The 18,882-nt window shown below is 43.0% G+C and overlaps 1 protein-coding gene across 1 annotated transcript in view; it reads right to left on the bottom strand.

Annotated features, from left to right (window-relative positions):
* Positions 1–477: 477 nt before the first annotated feature.
* LOC114656054 (myo-inositol 2-dehydrogenase-like) overlaps positions 478–18,882 on the bottom strand; it is a 53,364-nt gene continuing 34,959 nt past the window's right edge. The window contains exons 4-9 of the mRNA XM_028807450.2: positions 18,729–18,837; positions 18,515–18,645; positions 18,169–18,276; positions 17,132–17,250; positions 14,504–14,660; positions 478–839 (exon numbers count right to left, since the gene is read on the bottom strand). Of these exons, the coding sequence (XP_028663283.2) occupies positions 691–839; positions 14,504–14,660; positions 17,132–17,250; positions 18,169–18,276; positions 18,515–18,645; positions 18,729–18,837 (773 nt within the window). The 3' untranslated portion in view covers positions 478–690. The remainder of the gene's footprint in view (positions 840–14,503; positions 14,661–17,131; positions 17,251–18,168; positions 18,277–18,514; positions 18,646–18,728; positions 18,838–18,882) is intronic.

Below are 18,882 nucleotides of genomic sequence, written 5' to 3'. Positions count from 1 at the left end.
CTTAGCTTAAAACAGAGGAGTGTCCCAGAATTTAGACCTGATGCACAGGAGTGAAGATAAACCTCCAGGCACAGCCGGACAGCCAGCCATGTTACTCACCATGTCTGCATATTTAAGGCACTAGAGGAGAGGCCAGTCGCTATATGGCGAAGTGTGACATGGACAGCTTAGCAACCATGTTTCAGCACCCTTTCCCACCGAGAATATTCAGCATTGCAGAAATTTGAAAATTGAAATTGGTAGCCATGAAGTGAAAGATGCCTGTGGCGCCATCAGGCCATTAACTTTCAAGCAGGTCAAGCAGCGTGGGTCGGCCATGTTTTCTGTCTACACCGACAGCACCTTTTTGGCTTGTGCGCGTCTCCCTGGAGCCTCACAGCTTCCAACATATCTGAAAAAGCTTGAAACAGCAGCAGCCCAGGGCTGCACATTCAAAGAGTTTGTCACTTATGATATTTAGAGATATGAAACTGGACATTATATTAATAATACAGTTTTATTAATTACAGAGATAGACATTGCTCTGAATCCTTTAAAATTCCAGTTTACAAGTTTCAGAGTTTGGATTCAGAACCAGGGTGGACAGGAGGAATAAAAAAAAAAATCCAGTTTGCTCACAAACTTGTATCCACTTTTTCATGCTTTGGTCGACGCAGTGTGTTGTTCCCCACAATCCGCACTCTGGCCCCCTCAGGGTACCTCCGTCTTGATAACCGAGGTTTCCACTGCTTCTCTGCGCAGGTCCACAGCGGTGCCATTGCGCCACGACTGCTCAGCTGCGGCTGCCACTTGGATTGTCCACAAATACTGCTCTTTGGTGAAAAATGGACTTTCCTTCCCTGCAGAAGAAATCAGGCGACAAAGACATGAATTGAACATGAGGTAAATGCAATGAGTGACTAAATAAATGAGTAACTCCGTCTGGCCAACATTTTTATGCCCAGCTGGCATATAATTAATATATATTAATATTAATTAATATTATTAATATTCATAAATATTTACATGTGATTCAACTTTTACATTTTTTAATTAGAGTATCTCTGTTACTGAAGTGAACAATATTGGGCCTTACTCTGTATTACGGTATAAAATATATAAATACTAACAGTAACAACAGCTATAAAATACTGGTATATCCTTCAAGTGGTACCCAACTATCCTTTCAATACACAAGTCCTGGCATTCATAAATATCAAAATACAATGCAAGTCTTGAATATTAATGTGTGGCAGAGATGAGAGTGCCCCTCAGTGTAACAACAAACAGAGGGGAGATTCAGCACAGGGTTTATGACAGGGGTCTCCAACCTTTTTTCTCCTGAGAGCTACTTTTACAAAATGAAAATGGCCGAGAGCTACTCATGTTTTCTAACGTTTATTCTCATAGCTTATTTCAACACAAACAAACTGAATACGCTTGTTACGCCTGAACATTTACAAAATGTTGGTGTCCACAACTCACATTTTGCATTAAAACATCACAAAAAATATTTAGTTCACCTGCAAGTGCATTTTGTATGTCTGTATGCATTTTCTAGTGTATCTCACACTGTTAAATTAAAACATGAATGCTGTCAAAACAAAACAATGCAATTACAAATACACAGATATTCCTTATTCATTTGTTATTTTGTTACATGTCACTAGATAGATACTTTATTAATCCCAAGGGGAAATTCACATACTCCAGCAGCAGCATACTGATACAAAAACAATATTAAATTAAAGAGTAATAAAAATGTAGGTAACAACAGACAATAACTTTGAATAATGTTAACGTTTACCCCCCCGGGTGGAATTGAAGAGTCGCATAGTTTGGGGGAGGAACGATCTCCTCAGTCTGTCAGTGGAGCAGGACAGTGACAGCAGTCTGTTGCTGAAGCTGCTCCTCTGTCTGGAGATGATACTGTTCAGTGGATGCAGTGGATTCTCCATGATTGACAGGAGCCTGCTCAGTGCCCATCGCTCTGCCACAGATGTCAAGCTGTCCAGCTCCGTACCTACAATAGAGCCTGCCTTCCTCACCAGTTTGTCCAGGCGTGAGGCGTCCCCCTTCTTTATGCTGCCTCCCCAGCACACCACCGCGTAGAAGAGGGCGCTCGCCACAACCGTCTGATAGAACATCTGCAGCATCTTATTACAGATGTTGAAGGACGCCAGCCTTCTAAGGAAGTATAGCCGGCTCTGTCCTCTCTTGCACAGAGAATCAGTATTGTCACTGTTTCACTTTATTCACATGTCCAGTTGCATGTGTGATGTGTTTTTCAGTTAGTCAGATGACTGGCACTGCATGGAGTCAACAAGAGAGGTGTATGGTGGAGTGGAGCCACTAAGGTTCACTCTCATGGAGTCATTTAAATGTTCATCTCTCAGTCTTGTTCTGAACTTTGATTTCATGACATTCATGTCAGAAGAGGCAGAGGTATGTAGACCCTAACAAAGCAGACATTTTCAGAGCTGCTTGGTGAAGGTGAAGACTCTTATAGTTATCTGGCTCTACTAAGCTCTAGAAATGCTGTTGAGACTTTAACTGCACATTATTTTGAAGGTTTACTAATATATAATATATAAAATCCAATGTCTCTCTGTCTGTATGTATGTCTGTCCGCTTTTCACGAGAGAACTACTTAACGGATTTAGGTTTTTTTTTTTCTATAATTTGCTTGAACATTCCGGTTGATTTTGCGACTTCTCTCATTTCGCTATGTATCATAGTTCGCTTGCGGTACCGATTCATTTGCACAAATCTGAAAACCACGAAGCGGGCCGAGGGGTGGATGGGCTCTCCTCACTCACTCACCAGCTTCGGGGCGTGTTCCTTAACTCCGCTTAGCTAGCGAACGAGAGAACAATTGAATTCAACTTTGTTTGATATTTAAAATAAAGTGTTACTTAGGTCTTGATGAGTTTGAGTCTGGATATTCTCTTAAGTGTATGCCACACTGCAAAGACAGACTGCAATTCAGATTGTGGATCGTGATATGATTTTTTGGAAAGATCGCCCACCCCTAATTGACTAATCAAGTTTTCAAATTTATGTAGGATTCATTAACTCTTTGGAAAGCTACAGGTAGCTCATGAGCGATGTGTTGGAGACCCCTGGTTTATGAAGAATGATACGATGCTCATGAGCTACCTGAGTTATCTTCCTATGTACAAATTCTAAACTTCTCATCTGACATTTCTTTCCCGTAACTGAAAAATACTGCATAAAACCCATAGTAAACATTAAACACATTTTATTTTGGTATTAATACATGGAGCTGCTCTTGTCATCACTGGTGTAGAAAAGCCAAGTAGTCATCTAAATCTTATCTCAATGGTTTCTTGCTACAACTGTTAGTTCTACCAGTCCCCCCTACATGCCACAGTCCAATATGCAGAACTATGGAGGACGTGAGCCCCAAAAAACAATCCTGAACTGTATATGCCAGTTAGAGAAAAGAGGGCTGCTTGCATTGATGGACATCTGTAGAAGTGCTCAATGAAAACAATAAATCCTTCATTCACAACTAAAAGCAAATAATTTCATTATCTTTTCATCTCTAATAAAGTCATGACCAGACAAGTTAAACAATTACATCTCCTGTGATTAGTAACATTACTTCACTCTCAAAGCACACACAAATCTATCTAAACTAACTTCATTATAGGCTGATGTGGCAGTGATGATAGCATGTATTGTGTGTGTGTGTGTGTGTGTCTTGCCTTTATTATTTCTTTTAAACATTGTACTATTGAACGGAGCCCCTGAGGGGACATTTTTTTGTTCCCACAACCACACACAAAATTTTCTAATGCCTCAGACTCAAAGCACTTCCTAACATGCCATCTGCCGTTTTTCTTTTCAACACGTGTTGATGCAGTTCTGTATCATCACCACTCTGAGCCAATTCCATGTAGATTTTCTCACGTATTGTTGTGCCTTCTGAAGTAATCATCCACTTGCAGTCACACATTCACACATGACCGGCCTTCTCTGTACTACAGATACTGTAAAAAAGGCAGGACTGTTACATTTTCTGCATTGCGACATTAACTTGGAACTGAAAAGCCGGTTCTTGCGACACCCCTGCAGGGAACTACTGGACATTGCTAAACTACCTTGATTAAATAAGCTGTTAATTAAAATATATCGACTGAGATTTTGGAATTAACTGCAATAAAAAAAAATGTAATTGTCAGGTATAATGTATACATTTAGAAAATGTCACACGCAAACATGGGGGCCCATCTTCAAAGCTCTAAAAAGTTAAGCAATACCACCCAGACCAAGAGGGAGTGCTATCGTTAATGCTCTCTCTTTTAGCCTTAGGCTTTTAGTCCGGAGGACCAATGGCATCACTTTCACTTCCACCTTCTCCAAATCCTGCCTTTTCCCGTCTTCCACCTTTAAAGGACCCAAGCAACCAAAGCGCACTGTTCATTTTGAACCAGGAGACCATCCTGTGCTCTAAAGACCTTCCTCCTTTAACTTAATACAGCTGAGGCGGAGATTTTGCAACCCTTGTGAGTTTATTTTCCTCTTTATGGATCAAGGGATGCCCTTCACCTCTAATACATTCCAAGTTGTTCTCAATAAAGCATATTAAAACACTAAAACATCACCCTCAGATAGATTGTTTGGTTGAATGTTTTAATCAAAAGCTAAAATAGCTGCACAATAAGTCGTACAAGAGGACAGGAGAGACTGGGACCAGCTTCTCACTCTTGTTATGTTTGCCTTCCAGGAAGTCCCACAGGAGTTTCTCCTTTTGACCATTTATACAGGGACATCCACGTGGACTCCTGGATATATTGAAAGAAGGTTGGGAGTGAGAAACCCTGCTTCCCAGTAATTTAATCGAGTACATCGCGCAGTTGCACAAGTGCTTCTCAAAGGTGAAACCCCAGATGAAGGAGCATTTAGAGCAAGTGCAAAAAGCACAATCCAGGCAATGTAACCATGGGCGGCCTTGACGGAGTTTTAGGCTAAGAAACAAGTTATGGTATTAAATCCAAAATTATTGTCTCACTGACATGGGCAAAATGAAATTAAACAATAGAGATAGATTGATTCATTGCCTTGTCTATTACCCTAACCAGCTTCCAAAAATGAGACAATCACATCAGTCTTTTACAGCTATGGAAAAAAGGGAGGCACTTCCTATTAACAGCACAGATCGACCACTACTTGTTAGTTCATTTGAATTGAATTTTGGAAATTAATCAAAGTCCTCTCACAAAACGTTTTGCTTACCGCCTCTACCGATGATGTTGTTAACACCAACCCTAGCCTGACTTCCTCATTGTCCTTGACATTTTAAAAGATCCATGGGTTGTAATTTGTAAACCCTTATAAATTTCCTGAGGCAAAGATAGTCGAGGTGGAAGTAGGAGTCAAGTGTTTACTAGAACTAGGAGCTACTGAAGAAGGTTTTAGCCTTTGGTCTAGTCCTATTGAATTAGTGCCAAAATCCAATGGTAGGCAGAACAACCAGATCTCCCTTTTAAATGTCTATATTATGACTGAAATGGACAACCTTCTTGAAAGGCTAGGGAAGGCCTGATATTTAACTACTTTCAACAAGACAAAAGATTACTGGCAACTTCCCTTAACAAATACTGCTAAGGAAAAGACAATAATTAGCACCCCCAGTGGACAACAGTAATAGCGTGTCCTCCCATTTGGGCTGTATGAGGATCCCAGCCACCTTCCAATGTGATGGACAGACTGCTAAGACCCCATAATGTCTATACTGCTACTCCCTTGGATAAAAGAGTCATGTATTCCTGCACCTGGGAGGATCATGTGAGCCAGGTTTTGGCCATCCTAAAGCAGCCGTATTGGAGCATTTCGTTTCAGAATAGTCAGGCACATTTCCAAGAAACATAAAACACAGCATCTTCTGATGTCTCTTCATGTAGCCAGTCTAGGGCTGTCACAAATGATTATTTTGTAAATAATTTTATTATTGACTACTTCATCGATTAATCAGTTTATCCAACTGTTAATTTTGTCCAAATAATTCAAGAAGGCATATTTATTTGTGTAGTATTTAAAAATTAAATAATTTTACATTGTAGCAGTTGAGGCTCGTGTCCACCTCTCGAACCCTCAGGTACCACTCTGATGACCAGGTGAATGTATAATAATAATAACTTTTTATTTTGTTATTATAATGCCGTGCACAAAGCACTCTCCTCACCACACTACTCATACAATAAACAATTCTCTCTCCTCCTCGCTCAGACACGTCGCCACCCTACCTCCCAGCTCAGCTCAATGTCTGGGCTTACCCAGAGTCCTTTTATAGCCCCTGACCCGGAAGTGGCTCCAAGCCAAACCCACAAGTCCGTTTTCCTTCCGGGTCAGGGCAAAGTCCTTTTCTTCATCCCGGGAGCACATCGCTTCTTCCAGTCACGTGACTGGGATGCACTCCCGGGTTATAGGGCATGCCAGAGCCCACTAGCCCTCTTACAGCGACTCCTGGCGGCCCCCAAGGTATCCAGCAGGGCTGTGTCAAAACACTACAAAGTTCATGAGGCCCTGCTGGAACTCGGGGCACAAATATGCTGTCCGGAGGGCTCCTCCTAGCGGCCTGGGGGTGATGACCGGAGTCCATAGCCGGTCGTCTGTCACAGTCCCTCCCCCTTAGCGACGACCAGTGGGGCGGAGCGTTGATTCCCGCGAGGGACGTCTTCCTCCAGGAGAACGCTTTATCCGGACCGTGGCTCTGTTGTCGAGACCCCCCAGCGAACCTTGGGGGAACGGTGTATCTGCTATCCCACCGCTCCCCTGTCCTCCGGGGACAACTCCTCCACACATGGCCCGGTTGCCGGCAGTTGTAGCACTGCCGACGTCCTCCTGGTGGCCTCTCTTCCCGAGACCGGAAACACCTCGGGAATTCTGTCAGCTCCACCCTGTCCTCCGCCAAGGAGGGTTTAACGGCCGCTTTGTTGCTCTCAGCCCTTTTCTTTTCCCTGTTAGGAGACCCGCATTTCTGTGTGGGGATCTCCTGCTTTCTCTGGGGCTTGTGCACAACGTGAGGCTCTCTATGGAAAAGAGAGAGCCTCTTTGCTGTTTGCACGCCCGTTGTCCTATATAAACTCGGAGGCGGCGTCATTAGTACCGCATCGCTCCGGGTAACAGCACTATTCAGCTGTCCCGGGACGATCGGTACTTCCCCCGCCCCTTCAGTAACCAACGGCAACCCCTTGTCCACACGGGTCGGGCTCATAACGTCCGCATTAGTCCAGAGCAGCGTCTGATACCGCTGCTCCGGTTCTAACGGACCATTTACCGACCCCTCCGTCATGGTGCCACACTCCCTTGTCGGGTTCACAGTGCTTTGGCAACCGCTACTTATTAAACGCGGTGCCGATTCACACTGCGTCCCCTTATGATATACGGTACAGAGAGCACCTACCTGCACCGCCGCATTAATCGAGGCCGGGGCTTCACGGCCTAACCGCCGAAGGTATGTCATCAGTCCCTTCAACGGCGCTTCGGCTGCAGCTCCCAGCTCCTCCACACGCTCCTTCACCTCCTGTAGTCCCTGGAAGAAAGCGTAAAGGGGCGCGAGACATTTCTCGAGCTCCTGCAAGTTTATAAAGTTATTTGTCTCGGCCGGCAGTAAGGCTATTTCCTTATTTTGGTCACCTGCCGACCGGGAACCAATGAGCACGTCCACTCCTGGCACGTGCTCTGCTGGGCTTCGCAAGGCTTCCTGGGATTTGGAGTCTTCTGAGGGACGGGTGGCTGCAACAAGCCGACTGAGGTCTGCCTTTTTACCATTGATGGCAGACACTACAGTCACTTCCCGCCCCTCTTTCTTTTTATTTAAAGTTGGCGCTGCTTCGCTCGCCGCCCCCTTCCCCTTCAGGGAGCGCAGACGCGTTGGGGAATTACTGACCTCACCGACGGCTCCCAACTGACCTTCCTCCCGGTCGCCATCGCGCGAGGTCACGTGAACTGTGTCAGCGTATGGGCTGCTCCTCTGCCGACTCCTAGAACTGCTCGCCTTCTTGTTTTCGCGGCCATCTTGCCTAGGGGTGAGGCGGGCGTGCTCTTTGTCCGCTTCGTGCAGACAGGCCTCTGCAAACAGAGAAAAAGAAGCTCCCGGCGGTTCGTGTGCATTCCCAGCACTTACCTCGGAACGTAGGCGGTCTTTCTCCAACTCCCTGTAATAATCTTCGGGAGTTGCCATGCGGCAACGTTCCGGCTGCTGCCCCGCTCGGGTTTGCTCTGCTTTGAGCTGCGCCCGGTCTTCCTCACTGCCGGTCAGGTAAGACCATAGCGTCTCCAGCCCGTCTGGGACCGAAGTCTTCTGGCTAGCTCCAGTCTTCTTCCCAGATTTTTTCCCCATTTTTGCCTGCTGAAGAGATTGGCTTCCCGCTGCAGCGCTCTTGCTCGCGGGTGGGATTTTCACCTCTGCGGCTTCAAGAGGGACCTTTCTAGGGTTCTCTGCTACCACGAATTTAATATTGAATGCAGATCCTCTGCCTCCAGACGGCCAGAGACTCCTGCCGACTACACCAGTGTAGCAGTAGAAGCTCGTGTCCACCTCTCGAACCCTCAGGTACCACTCTGATGACCAGGTGAATGTATAATAATAATAACTTTTTATTTTGTTATTATAATGCCGTGCACAAAGCACTCTCCTCACCACACTACTCATACAATAAACAATTCTCTCTCCTCCTCGCTCAGACACGTCGCCACCCTACCTCCCAGCTCAGCTCAATGTCTGGGCTTACCCAGAGTCCTTTTATAGCCCCTGACCCGGAAGTGGCTCCAAGCCAAACCCACAAGTCCGTTTTCCTTCCGGGTTAGGGCAAAGTCCTTTTCTTCATCCCGGGAGCACATCGCTTCTTCCAGTCACGTGACTGGGATGCACTCCCGGGTTATAGGGCATGCCAGAGCCCACTAGCCCCCTTACAGCGACTCCTGGCGGCCCCCAAGGTATCCAGCAGGGCTGTGTCAAAACACTACAAAGTCCATGAGGCCCTGCTGGCACTCGGGGCACAAATATGCTGTCCGGAGGGCTCCTCCTAGCGGCCTGGGGGTGATGACCGGAGTCCATAGCCGGTCGTCTGTCACAACATATAGAATTTGAAAACATCAGGATATAAAAAATACAACTAAACTAACTTCAAGATGAAAAACACAACACTATTAAAAATACAATGCAAGTCTAAAGAGCATGAAAATATATTTTTGATTAAAAATGGATTTATTAACATAACTTAATGTCAGTAGTACAACTTGAAACAACCCAACTTTTTCCCCTCTGTATTAGAATGAATCTAGTCTAAGACTAAATTCACACATATTTCTTTAAATTCCATCTTAAATTGAGGGAGATGCTAATTCTAAATATCATTAATATAGATATGTTGGGCATATAGCGGCTTAATAAATGTTATTGCAAAGAGTAAGTGACATAAATAAAAACCATACTGCAGGAGACGGGCAACTTGTATCTCTTGGAGAGAAGACTGAGATGAAACCAACACTCTATAACTTTGTCGAAGAGCATTAGTAACTTAAACATTTCAGCTACAGTTAATTTTCGCACTGTTGTTTTGTTACAGCTTTGCACATAATTCTGATGAGTACAATGACTACACAGTGAGCACTTTTTTTTAGTTGCTTGTTACTGCCATCATCACATTTAAACATTTATTTGTTATCTCTATTATATAAAAAAAATCTTGGGACGAAACGAGACCTGTTCAGAGTGACGAGACACGACTTTCTCAGAGAGACACTTTCACGTCCCATGAGACGAGACTTTGTGCCAAGAGATTTAACCACGGCCGGGGCCGGAAAAAGACAAAAAAGAGTAGATGACAAAGTCGAATGTCGTAAAGAATTCAAAAACGTTGGCGCGATACATATGCAGAGTAGGTTAGAGATAATGGAAGTAGGAAAATTTGAAAGTCTCAATAAAATGACAGTAAAGATCACATTACAGCAAACAAACGGAAATCATATGGTGAAATAACGGAATAGCGAAAAGAGATCAAATATATTGTTCGGATTTAAACTTTAAGTCGGTAGATCGTCTAATTTGTGTTGCTAGGAGGGGACAGTTCCGTCTCTCAATTAAAAGAATAGAAGCGTGCCTCGGGAGTGGGACCCCCAACAGGAGCAGAGGATGTCTGGGGGAGAACAAAGACAAGGCAGTGAGACAAAAGGACATCTGCTGTACAGGCTTTTAAATATTCAAAGCGCCACACGAGATGCACATCACGCGGCACAGCAGCAGCAGCAGCTGATCGAGCAAAGAGAAGGTTTAAAAAAAAAAAAAAAAAAAAACAACTATTTGTTTCCCATTGTATCACCGTTTAAAAGGAGGGTTTGGAGAAGCGACCGCGTCTCCTTGGGGTGCATTCAGCCCCCCTCTTCACAATGCGAGCAGCAGAGATGCAAAGTGGCTGGCGCATAACACAGGCGGGGGGGGGGGGGGGAGGGCAAAGTTTATAAAAATGTTGACGAGCAGGGCTCACAAAAGACAGGTTAATTCATTCATTCTAAATTCTTGACGTTTGTCTAGATATCTTAAAAAGTGGGTTATCACAGAAGTGCACATTAATCATCCATTAAAAAACTTGCAAAGCGTTCTGTGTGTAACACACAAATAAGTTCTCTCGGAACAGTTCTTCTGCTAAAAATAAATTATTCTTGGTGTCAAACGGGAGGCAAAATGAAAAAGTGGAAGAAAATATTTACATCAAAGACCAATGAACATTGCTTTTCCAGACACTCTTTTCTGGCAAGATAAGGAAGGCTGGACAATGATCACCCTGTTCACCACAACTTAACACAGAACACGGAAAGAAATCACAAACATTTTCCTCACGATTTGCATACCTTTTAACATTAAAACTAGGAGTCTGCTGAATTGTACGATCGGCATATTTAACAATCTAAAGTGCAGTAGAAACGGTGTTTCTTTTCAAAGCAGCAAACTTCTCAGCAGCAGCTCCCCTGCAGACAGACAGCTGTATGTTGCACTTTGTCACTCAGTATGGATCAGCCACGTTAGATTAAACAAATACATCTTCCTGAGTCAGCCTGATTATTTACTAAATGTGATTTATTTACAATTTAATGATTGGAGAAAATATTTAAACATAGCTGGCCAATGTTTACATATAATATTGTTGTATGGTGAAAATTCAGCGTTGCCCCAAGTAAAACTAGGAAGTGCATTTAACAGACTACAGTAGTCTGTTGTATTTGGTGAGCCCAAGCACTGAACATTATTTTACTTCAGTAAATTTGCGAGTAGTAATGGTGGCAACTGACAAGTGCATTTAGCAGACGATTTATCTGTTCTTTCTGAAGGAATATGGCTCTAACTTTTGTCCCAATTCTACTCACTAACATGGATTTCTCAAGATAAGCTTCACAACACGAAAAAACTACAGGTAAAATTCCGTTACAACGAATATCTTTACAACAAAATTTTCATTACAACAAAGTATTTTTTGGTCCCAACAGCTTCCCCATATGACACGAGTCTATAGAAATCTCATTACTACGAAGTACATTCAGCAGATACTTTCATTACAACGAAGTGCACAAAAGACCTTGAAATGCTTCCCCAAACAGAAACACTAATTTTTCTTTCTTTCTTCGAACTTTCCTCGTACTGTACCTTTTTTTTTTTGGCCTTTTTTTCAGTGATACCTTTTAGTTATTACTCGTCAACATTTCAAAAACATCCATTGGAATTTAACTCATTGTCATCCTCCTATAGAAACAGCAGACACGAAAAAACGATAACAGTTCATATTATAAAAAAAAAAAAAAAACTAACTTTTTGCAGCTCTCGATTGCGGCAATAAGAAAAAAGACGTTGCCAGTGAATTCGGAATTTCACTATCGACGCTGTCAACTTTCTTGAAAGACACAGCAAAAAAAGTAGAAAAATCTCGGGCTGCAAACGTATGTGAACTGCTGCATTTGAAGATGTCGAAAAAGCCGTTTTTAAGTGGTTCAGTGATTCCTGTTCAAGAAACATTCCTATTAATGCGGCACTCATTCAAGAGAATGTGAGGTTTGTAAACGCTCTTGGGACCTCCCACAACTGGACAGCAAGCCGAAGAATGAAGTACGATCTCCGCGTCTGTACGGGGCAATAGCAGATATGCTGCGTCTCTCCGCCAAAGTAAACAGTGTTATGCTTGGGTCACAGATTTACACAGAAACACAGAAGACTGTAGAGACAGGAACTTTATTCAAACACTGCAAACAAACATGTCTCTTTTTCAAAAGTTTAAACGTGCTCCTTGACAAGACGGTGATGACAAATCCGTCTCACAATTAAAAGAATGCAAACATAGCTTCCTCTTCAAAGGAGTGCGCGTCAGGAGCAGGGAAGGACAGAGAGAGAGAAAGGCAAACAAACAATCCGCAATTGACAGGTGCTTTTGGACTTTTAAGTCTACGAAGTACCGCGCGGATCACGCGATAGATCAGCCGCAAGTAAGCCCAGCAGCAAGGGAGCAATGTGAAGGTAATCTTTCAGCGTCTTTTTTTTAACCTGTAAGGGTGCGATCAGCCCCCCAGCTCACAACAGAAAACATCTCGAGGGGTGATGCAAGGTTAGGTGCACGTAAATTGTAAATGCAGATACTGTAACAGGATTACTTGATCACTGACCTGGCCACGACTCTGCCTGACTGCTGTGTCTGTGTATAGCAGAGTGGCAGATGACGCTACAATAAATAACTGTGCCACTGCTGTTTCAAGCTGAATAAAGCTGGTTTTGCTAAAGTACTGAGACTAAGTCTCGTGTTTTGGGGTGCAAGACAGGGATTTATAGCGCGACCCCGATCTTTTATGATTTGCTTCTGTGGCTCTTCATTGCAGCGCTGTGAGCCTCCTATTGCCCTGCCCCAGCAACGGACAAACAATCTTCCACACGCACTGCAATCGCACTTCAGGACGCAGTGTCGTTCCCGTTGGGTGGGGAGTGGGGGGTCTCAAAAGAGTTCAGAAACCTCACGATATGAAGAAGAAATAATGAATCGGCTCCTGATTGATAACTGTGCAGCCCACAACATGCTTCCACATTTAGATAATGTTTGCATTGAATTCCTCCCACCCAATTGCACGGCAACGGTTCAGCCATTGGTTTTGGGGATCATTCACACCCTGAAAGTGTATTATCGCAAGGAAATGCTGAGAAAAATTCTCGTCAGCATAACTTGTAGGCAGGAGGAGATTAAAATTAACGGAAAAGAAGCTATTGAGATGATTGCAAACGCCTGGATACAAGTTAAAGAAAGCACTATAGTAACACATACAATGAAATTTTCATTACAACGAAATATTTTTTAGGTCCCTGTGAGTTCATTGTAATGGAATTTTACCTGTATACTCTTACGCAGAGAAGAATACTGATCGATATTAGGAGGAAACCTCTTTTGCTGAATGTACTGCAGCTGACACCATGATCAGCCTACTCAAAAACAGTACAAAGAGTCGTAACATGCTAGTGTGCAATGTGGAAGAGAAACAGGTACAACTAGTCCATTAAGAAAATACAACTGAATTCAATTTTTTTGCTAATTAGTCTATTAATCATTGCAGCACTAAGCAAGTCTTGCCTGAATGTCATCTAGGTTATCCAGCAACTGAATGTTAGTGAGAAAAATGTTGGACGTAGGCAGTCGGATGGCATGGTGGTTTGCTCTCACCTGGATGCTGCTCCTTCATTCCTACTTCCCTGCGCTCCTTATCCGGTTATTCGTAGTTGAGTCATGCCGGTTGTTTTGTCTGAATATATCTGATGGCAACAACTCTGCATTTATTAGGCTAAACACTAAATTCTGACTGCTTACTCTGATGTTTAAAAGTGTTTGTCAATCATAATTAATGATTATAAACTGACTGCACACACAACAAAAATAAAATTACACACGGAAAAGACATGTCTGTAAGGAGAAACGGACAACATACTGCCACTCTCTGCTGACATGACTCATGAAATCCTACAATACACAAGGCACCCAACATGTCCATCTAATTCAGTATTCTAGACTGCTGTCACTGTCCTGCTCCACTGACAGACTGAGAAGATCGTTCCTCCCCCAAACTATGCGACTTTTCAACTCCACCCGGGGGGGTAAACATTAACATTATATAAATTTATTGTCTGTTTTTACCTGCATTATTATCAATCTTTAATTTAATATTGTTTTTTGTATCAGTAAGGTGCTGCTGGAGTACGTGAATTTCCCCTTGGGATTAATAAAGTATCTATCTATCTATCTAGAACATTCTAATGCGGGCAAGAGCAGCCAAAGTGTCTTATTTTCAAAGTCACTTCTGAAGATCTGTTCAGTGTTATCTGTGAACGCTTACCTGATCAAGAGACAACAAAATCAATAACAGGTCCCCTGCCACAAACACTGCTGATGCAGGATGTCTTTCGAGTCAAACATTACAAAGAAGAAATGGGCCCTTGAAGGCTATAGGTTTCATTTGTAGTGCACTTACTGACCTCTGAGAGTCCTGAGGTAGTGACGAATAAGCTCTCTGTAGGCATCCCTGTAGCGGTCAGAGGTTGCCTGCAAACACAGAGATGCTGAAGTGCTGTGGTCAGCGATCCCCAGGGGGTTACGGTTATCCATGTGCAGAGAACCTTCTGAGCCATGTACCTGCAGGGGGTTGGAGAAAACATTTCAAGTAGAATTTTTTTACAAGAAATCCTCTTTAAAGTAAACACAAATCACAGACCAGGATTTAAAAATATTCACACCAGAATTGCTTGTCACTAAAGGGTGGGTGTCAAACAAACTTAGTATCACAGAGGCAGCATACACATCTGCTGCATTTTTTTACAACTAGTCTTTAAAAGAGGCTCTTTCACATCTTTAGTTAAAGCTACTACCTAACTGGTATAGAACTGCTTAGTCATCGTCTGCTGGGGATTTCAGGATTGATCACCAACGTGTTATTCCGGGCATACCGTAAAAGATCAAACATGGGAATTCGGTGAATACAGACAGATTTGACAGCAGAAACAAAAACCAGAAGCCACTGTGTGGTATAGCGGGTCCAAAGCTCTCAGCAAAGGCCCGTTTTAGATAAATAATCACCGCGCTCGCGGCTTAGCGAGGGGGCGTGGTAGTTGTGGCTGAAGCAGTTCTCAGGGCGATCTGCGGTGTGGGTGTTTCTCACCTAAGTGCACAGGTGAGAGACTGCCCACATCCGTGATTGTTCCTGGGGCTGCTAATTTGTCGCAGCTGCTATGCCCTCTCGACCTATATAGAAGCGCAAGTCGGCTAAAAAGAAAAGGAAAGAGTAGAACAAGAAAGGAAAGAAAGACGGAGGTTGCTGGAGAGCACGGAGCAGGGGAGAGAGAGAGAGAGAGAGAGCCGGTGTGGGTGAGTGAATGCTCGCAGACAGCTGTACGGAAGACTGGGTGTTAGGCCGACACCCGGGAGTTGTAGCAGTGGTCGCTCCCGCTGAGTGATCGAGTAGCGGGAGTGACCAGTGAAGGGCGACTTGCCGCGTAAGGACAGGAAGGCAGCGGGAGTCGGGAGGCTTGGTGGAGAAGTCCTTGATGTGAGCGTCCTGGTCATCAAGGATACCAAGTCTCGAGTCTGGGATGAGTGCGTGACCGAAGCCAGGATCGGGAGGCCTCCAGACCTGTTTGAAAAGGAGTGAAAGACAGCTGCAGAGAGAGGGTCTCGTCTACTGCGGGGCCCAGACGGGTGAAGCAGGAGAGACGTTAGGATAGAAGACATCGGGCTCTGAATGGTATTTTAAAGGACTGCTTCCAGCATTGTTTTAACCTTGGTTTTAAAGGATTGTTTTTGTATTGTTTTAAAACCTCCACGTTTCTTTTATGGATTATTTATTTCAAGAATTTGACTCACTGCACTTTATTTATTTGAATACTTTGTTTTGATTGTTTATAAATAAAAGCACTTTTGTACCATCCCCTTGTTATGTTGTTGCCTCACTGTCTAGCTCATTGGTAACATTACTGACGGTGACGGGTTCAAGGGCTCCCAGACAGCAGATGGGAGCATGGAGCTGAACCCGCATCGTCACACACTGCTCTTTAAGATTTGACTTGGCTGTTAGACGTACCGTATTTTTTGCACCATAAGACGCACCTGACCATTAGACGCACCTAGGTTTAGAGGAGGAAAACAAGAAAAAAAATATTCTGAACCAAATGGTGCACTAATATGTTTAATAAAATATAGCAGAATAATATTTCAACCATGTAAATTCAACAGCAGTATTAAGAAACATCACTGTCATTAACAAATAAGGAGAGACTTTAAGGTTCAAGCACTCTTCTAGTTATATGGAAACCCCAAGAACTCCTCATCACTAGTGTCAGAATTTATTAAGCTCAGTTGCTCACAATCACTTTGCAGCATCACGTACCTATCATCACAGGACATAACCTGTCCAAAGCCACCAGGGGACAAAGCACGTTTGGACCAATGCTCCCTGAAGTTATATCGCCAGTCTAGTCCCATCTATATTTGTAATGCCACAAAGCCCTTCATCTCGTGTTTTGTTGTGGGTTTCCAGTTTGAAAAATGAGAATGCGGTGCAAGCACAGCCCTCGATTCAAAAAATTGCTCTGCATACCTGTTTGTCTCGTCTGACAGTAGCTGAAAGGCAGCTTCAGGAAAGAACAGCCTGAAGTAGTCCAGCGGCTGGTAATCTATCGAGTCCAGAGTCCAACTCAGTGATAATGCGCAAAACATATGCACTGAGTATTTTGTTTTCTGCACTCACTTCGCTCCCTCATGAGATGTAGATGCTATCTTGCCTTTGTTTATATTTGTTTAGATTTCGCAACTCACGCACACGCAAGGATTAGATGCCGAGTCAATGAGTCTAACATTCCTCCAAGCACAGAGGGAATGCCTGTAACGTAACAGTGAGTTTTGGCGCCCTCTACCCCTGGATGTCGACTTTTGTCAGGTATTACACATCATGGTCTGTGATGCAATATTCGCTCCATAAGACGCACAGACATTTCCAACCTTCTTTTAGGGAAAAAAAAGTGCGTCTTATGGTGCGAAAAATACGGTATATAGTGTAATCAGCCGTTTAGTTTGAAATATACCAGCAGACACAAAGTTGCTAAAATACGTACTTCTAATCTCTGGTCGCAGCTCTTGTGGCAGTGTTGACTGATATCCAAAGAAGCAACTGCTCCACTCTGGAACTTCATTGAAATGGAAACGAAATCAGCGTCATTGACAGCAGCCATTTCTAAAATGGTGAGAGTTAAAAGAAAAAAAAATACATTGCTTGTTTTGTGCACACCAAATGCTGTATCGATTGAAAATCTGCTGCATCTTCTGCACACATATTAGACATTGATTAAAAATAGACGACCAATTAATTACATACATTATACAGAAACACCCTCCTCAGTCTCTTGGGTACTGACAGTGCACAGAAATTACAAATAAAATGTCTGCATGAGGATGAGTGTAAACACAACTAAATGTAGAATGCTGGCAAAGTCAGTTTATCAGGTCCAAACTTAAGGTAATTCTAAGAAATTTCACAAAAGTTATCACATATGTAAAGAAAGCCAGCTAAGGGACAAGTAATGTCCTCTCATAAGACAAGCGTCTTTGGACCTCTGCTGCTTCAAATAGCTCCAAGTTCTTTTAGGTGCTCGTCCATGGCATTGTTTATCTCAACTGTGTCTTTTGATTCAAGATCATGATGAAAATAATCATTAAATGTATAAAACAATGCATGTAGGACTTGAACATGGTAGTTCATCAATATAAATTTCTTTTAGACAAAAACATCTGTCGGGATCTTGGGTTTACCACCCCTCACCTCACATGGACATTCATGTGTGAATGCTATGAACCCAGGTAATTGCTGTGTCTCTCTACGCCATGTAAATAAGATGGTTAACCATGACATTTTCAGGGTTTTAAGAGAAAAAGGGTTTAAAGCAACACAATGTCATGCTACAGGAAACGCTCCACATACACCACTAGGTTTTATATAAGAAGGTTAAACAAAAAAAATAATCTTTAATTCAACAAATGTTGGATTTTGCAATAAATTAATCAAAAGGCCAACAATTACATAACAAACCTTCAACTTGTGAGGCATACCCGATATAATGCTGAAGGCAAAACAGCTAAACTACAGTTATCATACCTGCACAAAATGCATGGCCAAGTGTGAAGATGGTGTCTGGGGCATGTTCTCCCAGCAACCAGCAGACCACATCAATGTCATGCACGGCACTGTGGAAAAACACACCACCTAGAACAAAATGATTATGATCAGACTGATGTAAATCAAGCAAAAAAAATATTAACAGTAATGTTAAAATGCAAAATGCAGGAAATAAAAAGTAATTCTCACTCCGAGAATGATGGGGGACATGACATGTTTACATAAGCCTATTCAATAACTGCAGACATTTGAAAGTTAATTCTGTTAAAAATGTCTGTGGCACCCTAGAAAGAAACTGCAAATGCACACAATCTACTAAACATACCTGCCGCTTTACTTCTGGCCACAGAGGATGGAGGATACATCCGACTAACTGTGGATATCTGTTGAATTCTGCCCACAGTTTCATTTTCATGAACTCTTTTATATAAGAACTGCAATGCCGGGTCAAAACGCCTGTAATTAATGACAACAATTTTCAATTTTGAATTAGGATGCTATCAAGTAGAAATTGCAAGGATACATATACAAGTACATACTTGTAAAAGCCACACACCAATGGCTTCCTGAATCTGTCTGCTTCATTGAAGCATGACTCTGCAATCTGCTGATCCAAACTGGGCAACTTTTCACAGAGAACTCCTTTACCTGTGAATGTAAATTGAACACCCCCTTAGAAGAAACTTTTAACAC

Source organism: Erpetoichthys calabaricus, chromosome 8 (assembly GCF_900747795.2).
Source record: "Erpetoichthys calabaricus chromosome 8, fErpCal1.3, whole genome shotgun sequence".
Lineage (NCBI taxonomy): Eukaryota > Metazoa > Chordata > Cladistia > Polypteriformes > Polypteridae > Erpetoichthys > Erpetoichthys calabaricus.
This window is presented reverse-complemented; position numbering and strand designations above follow the sequence as displayed.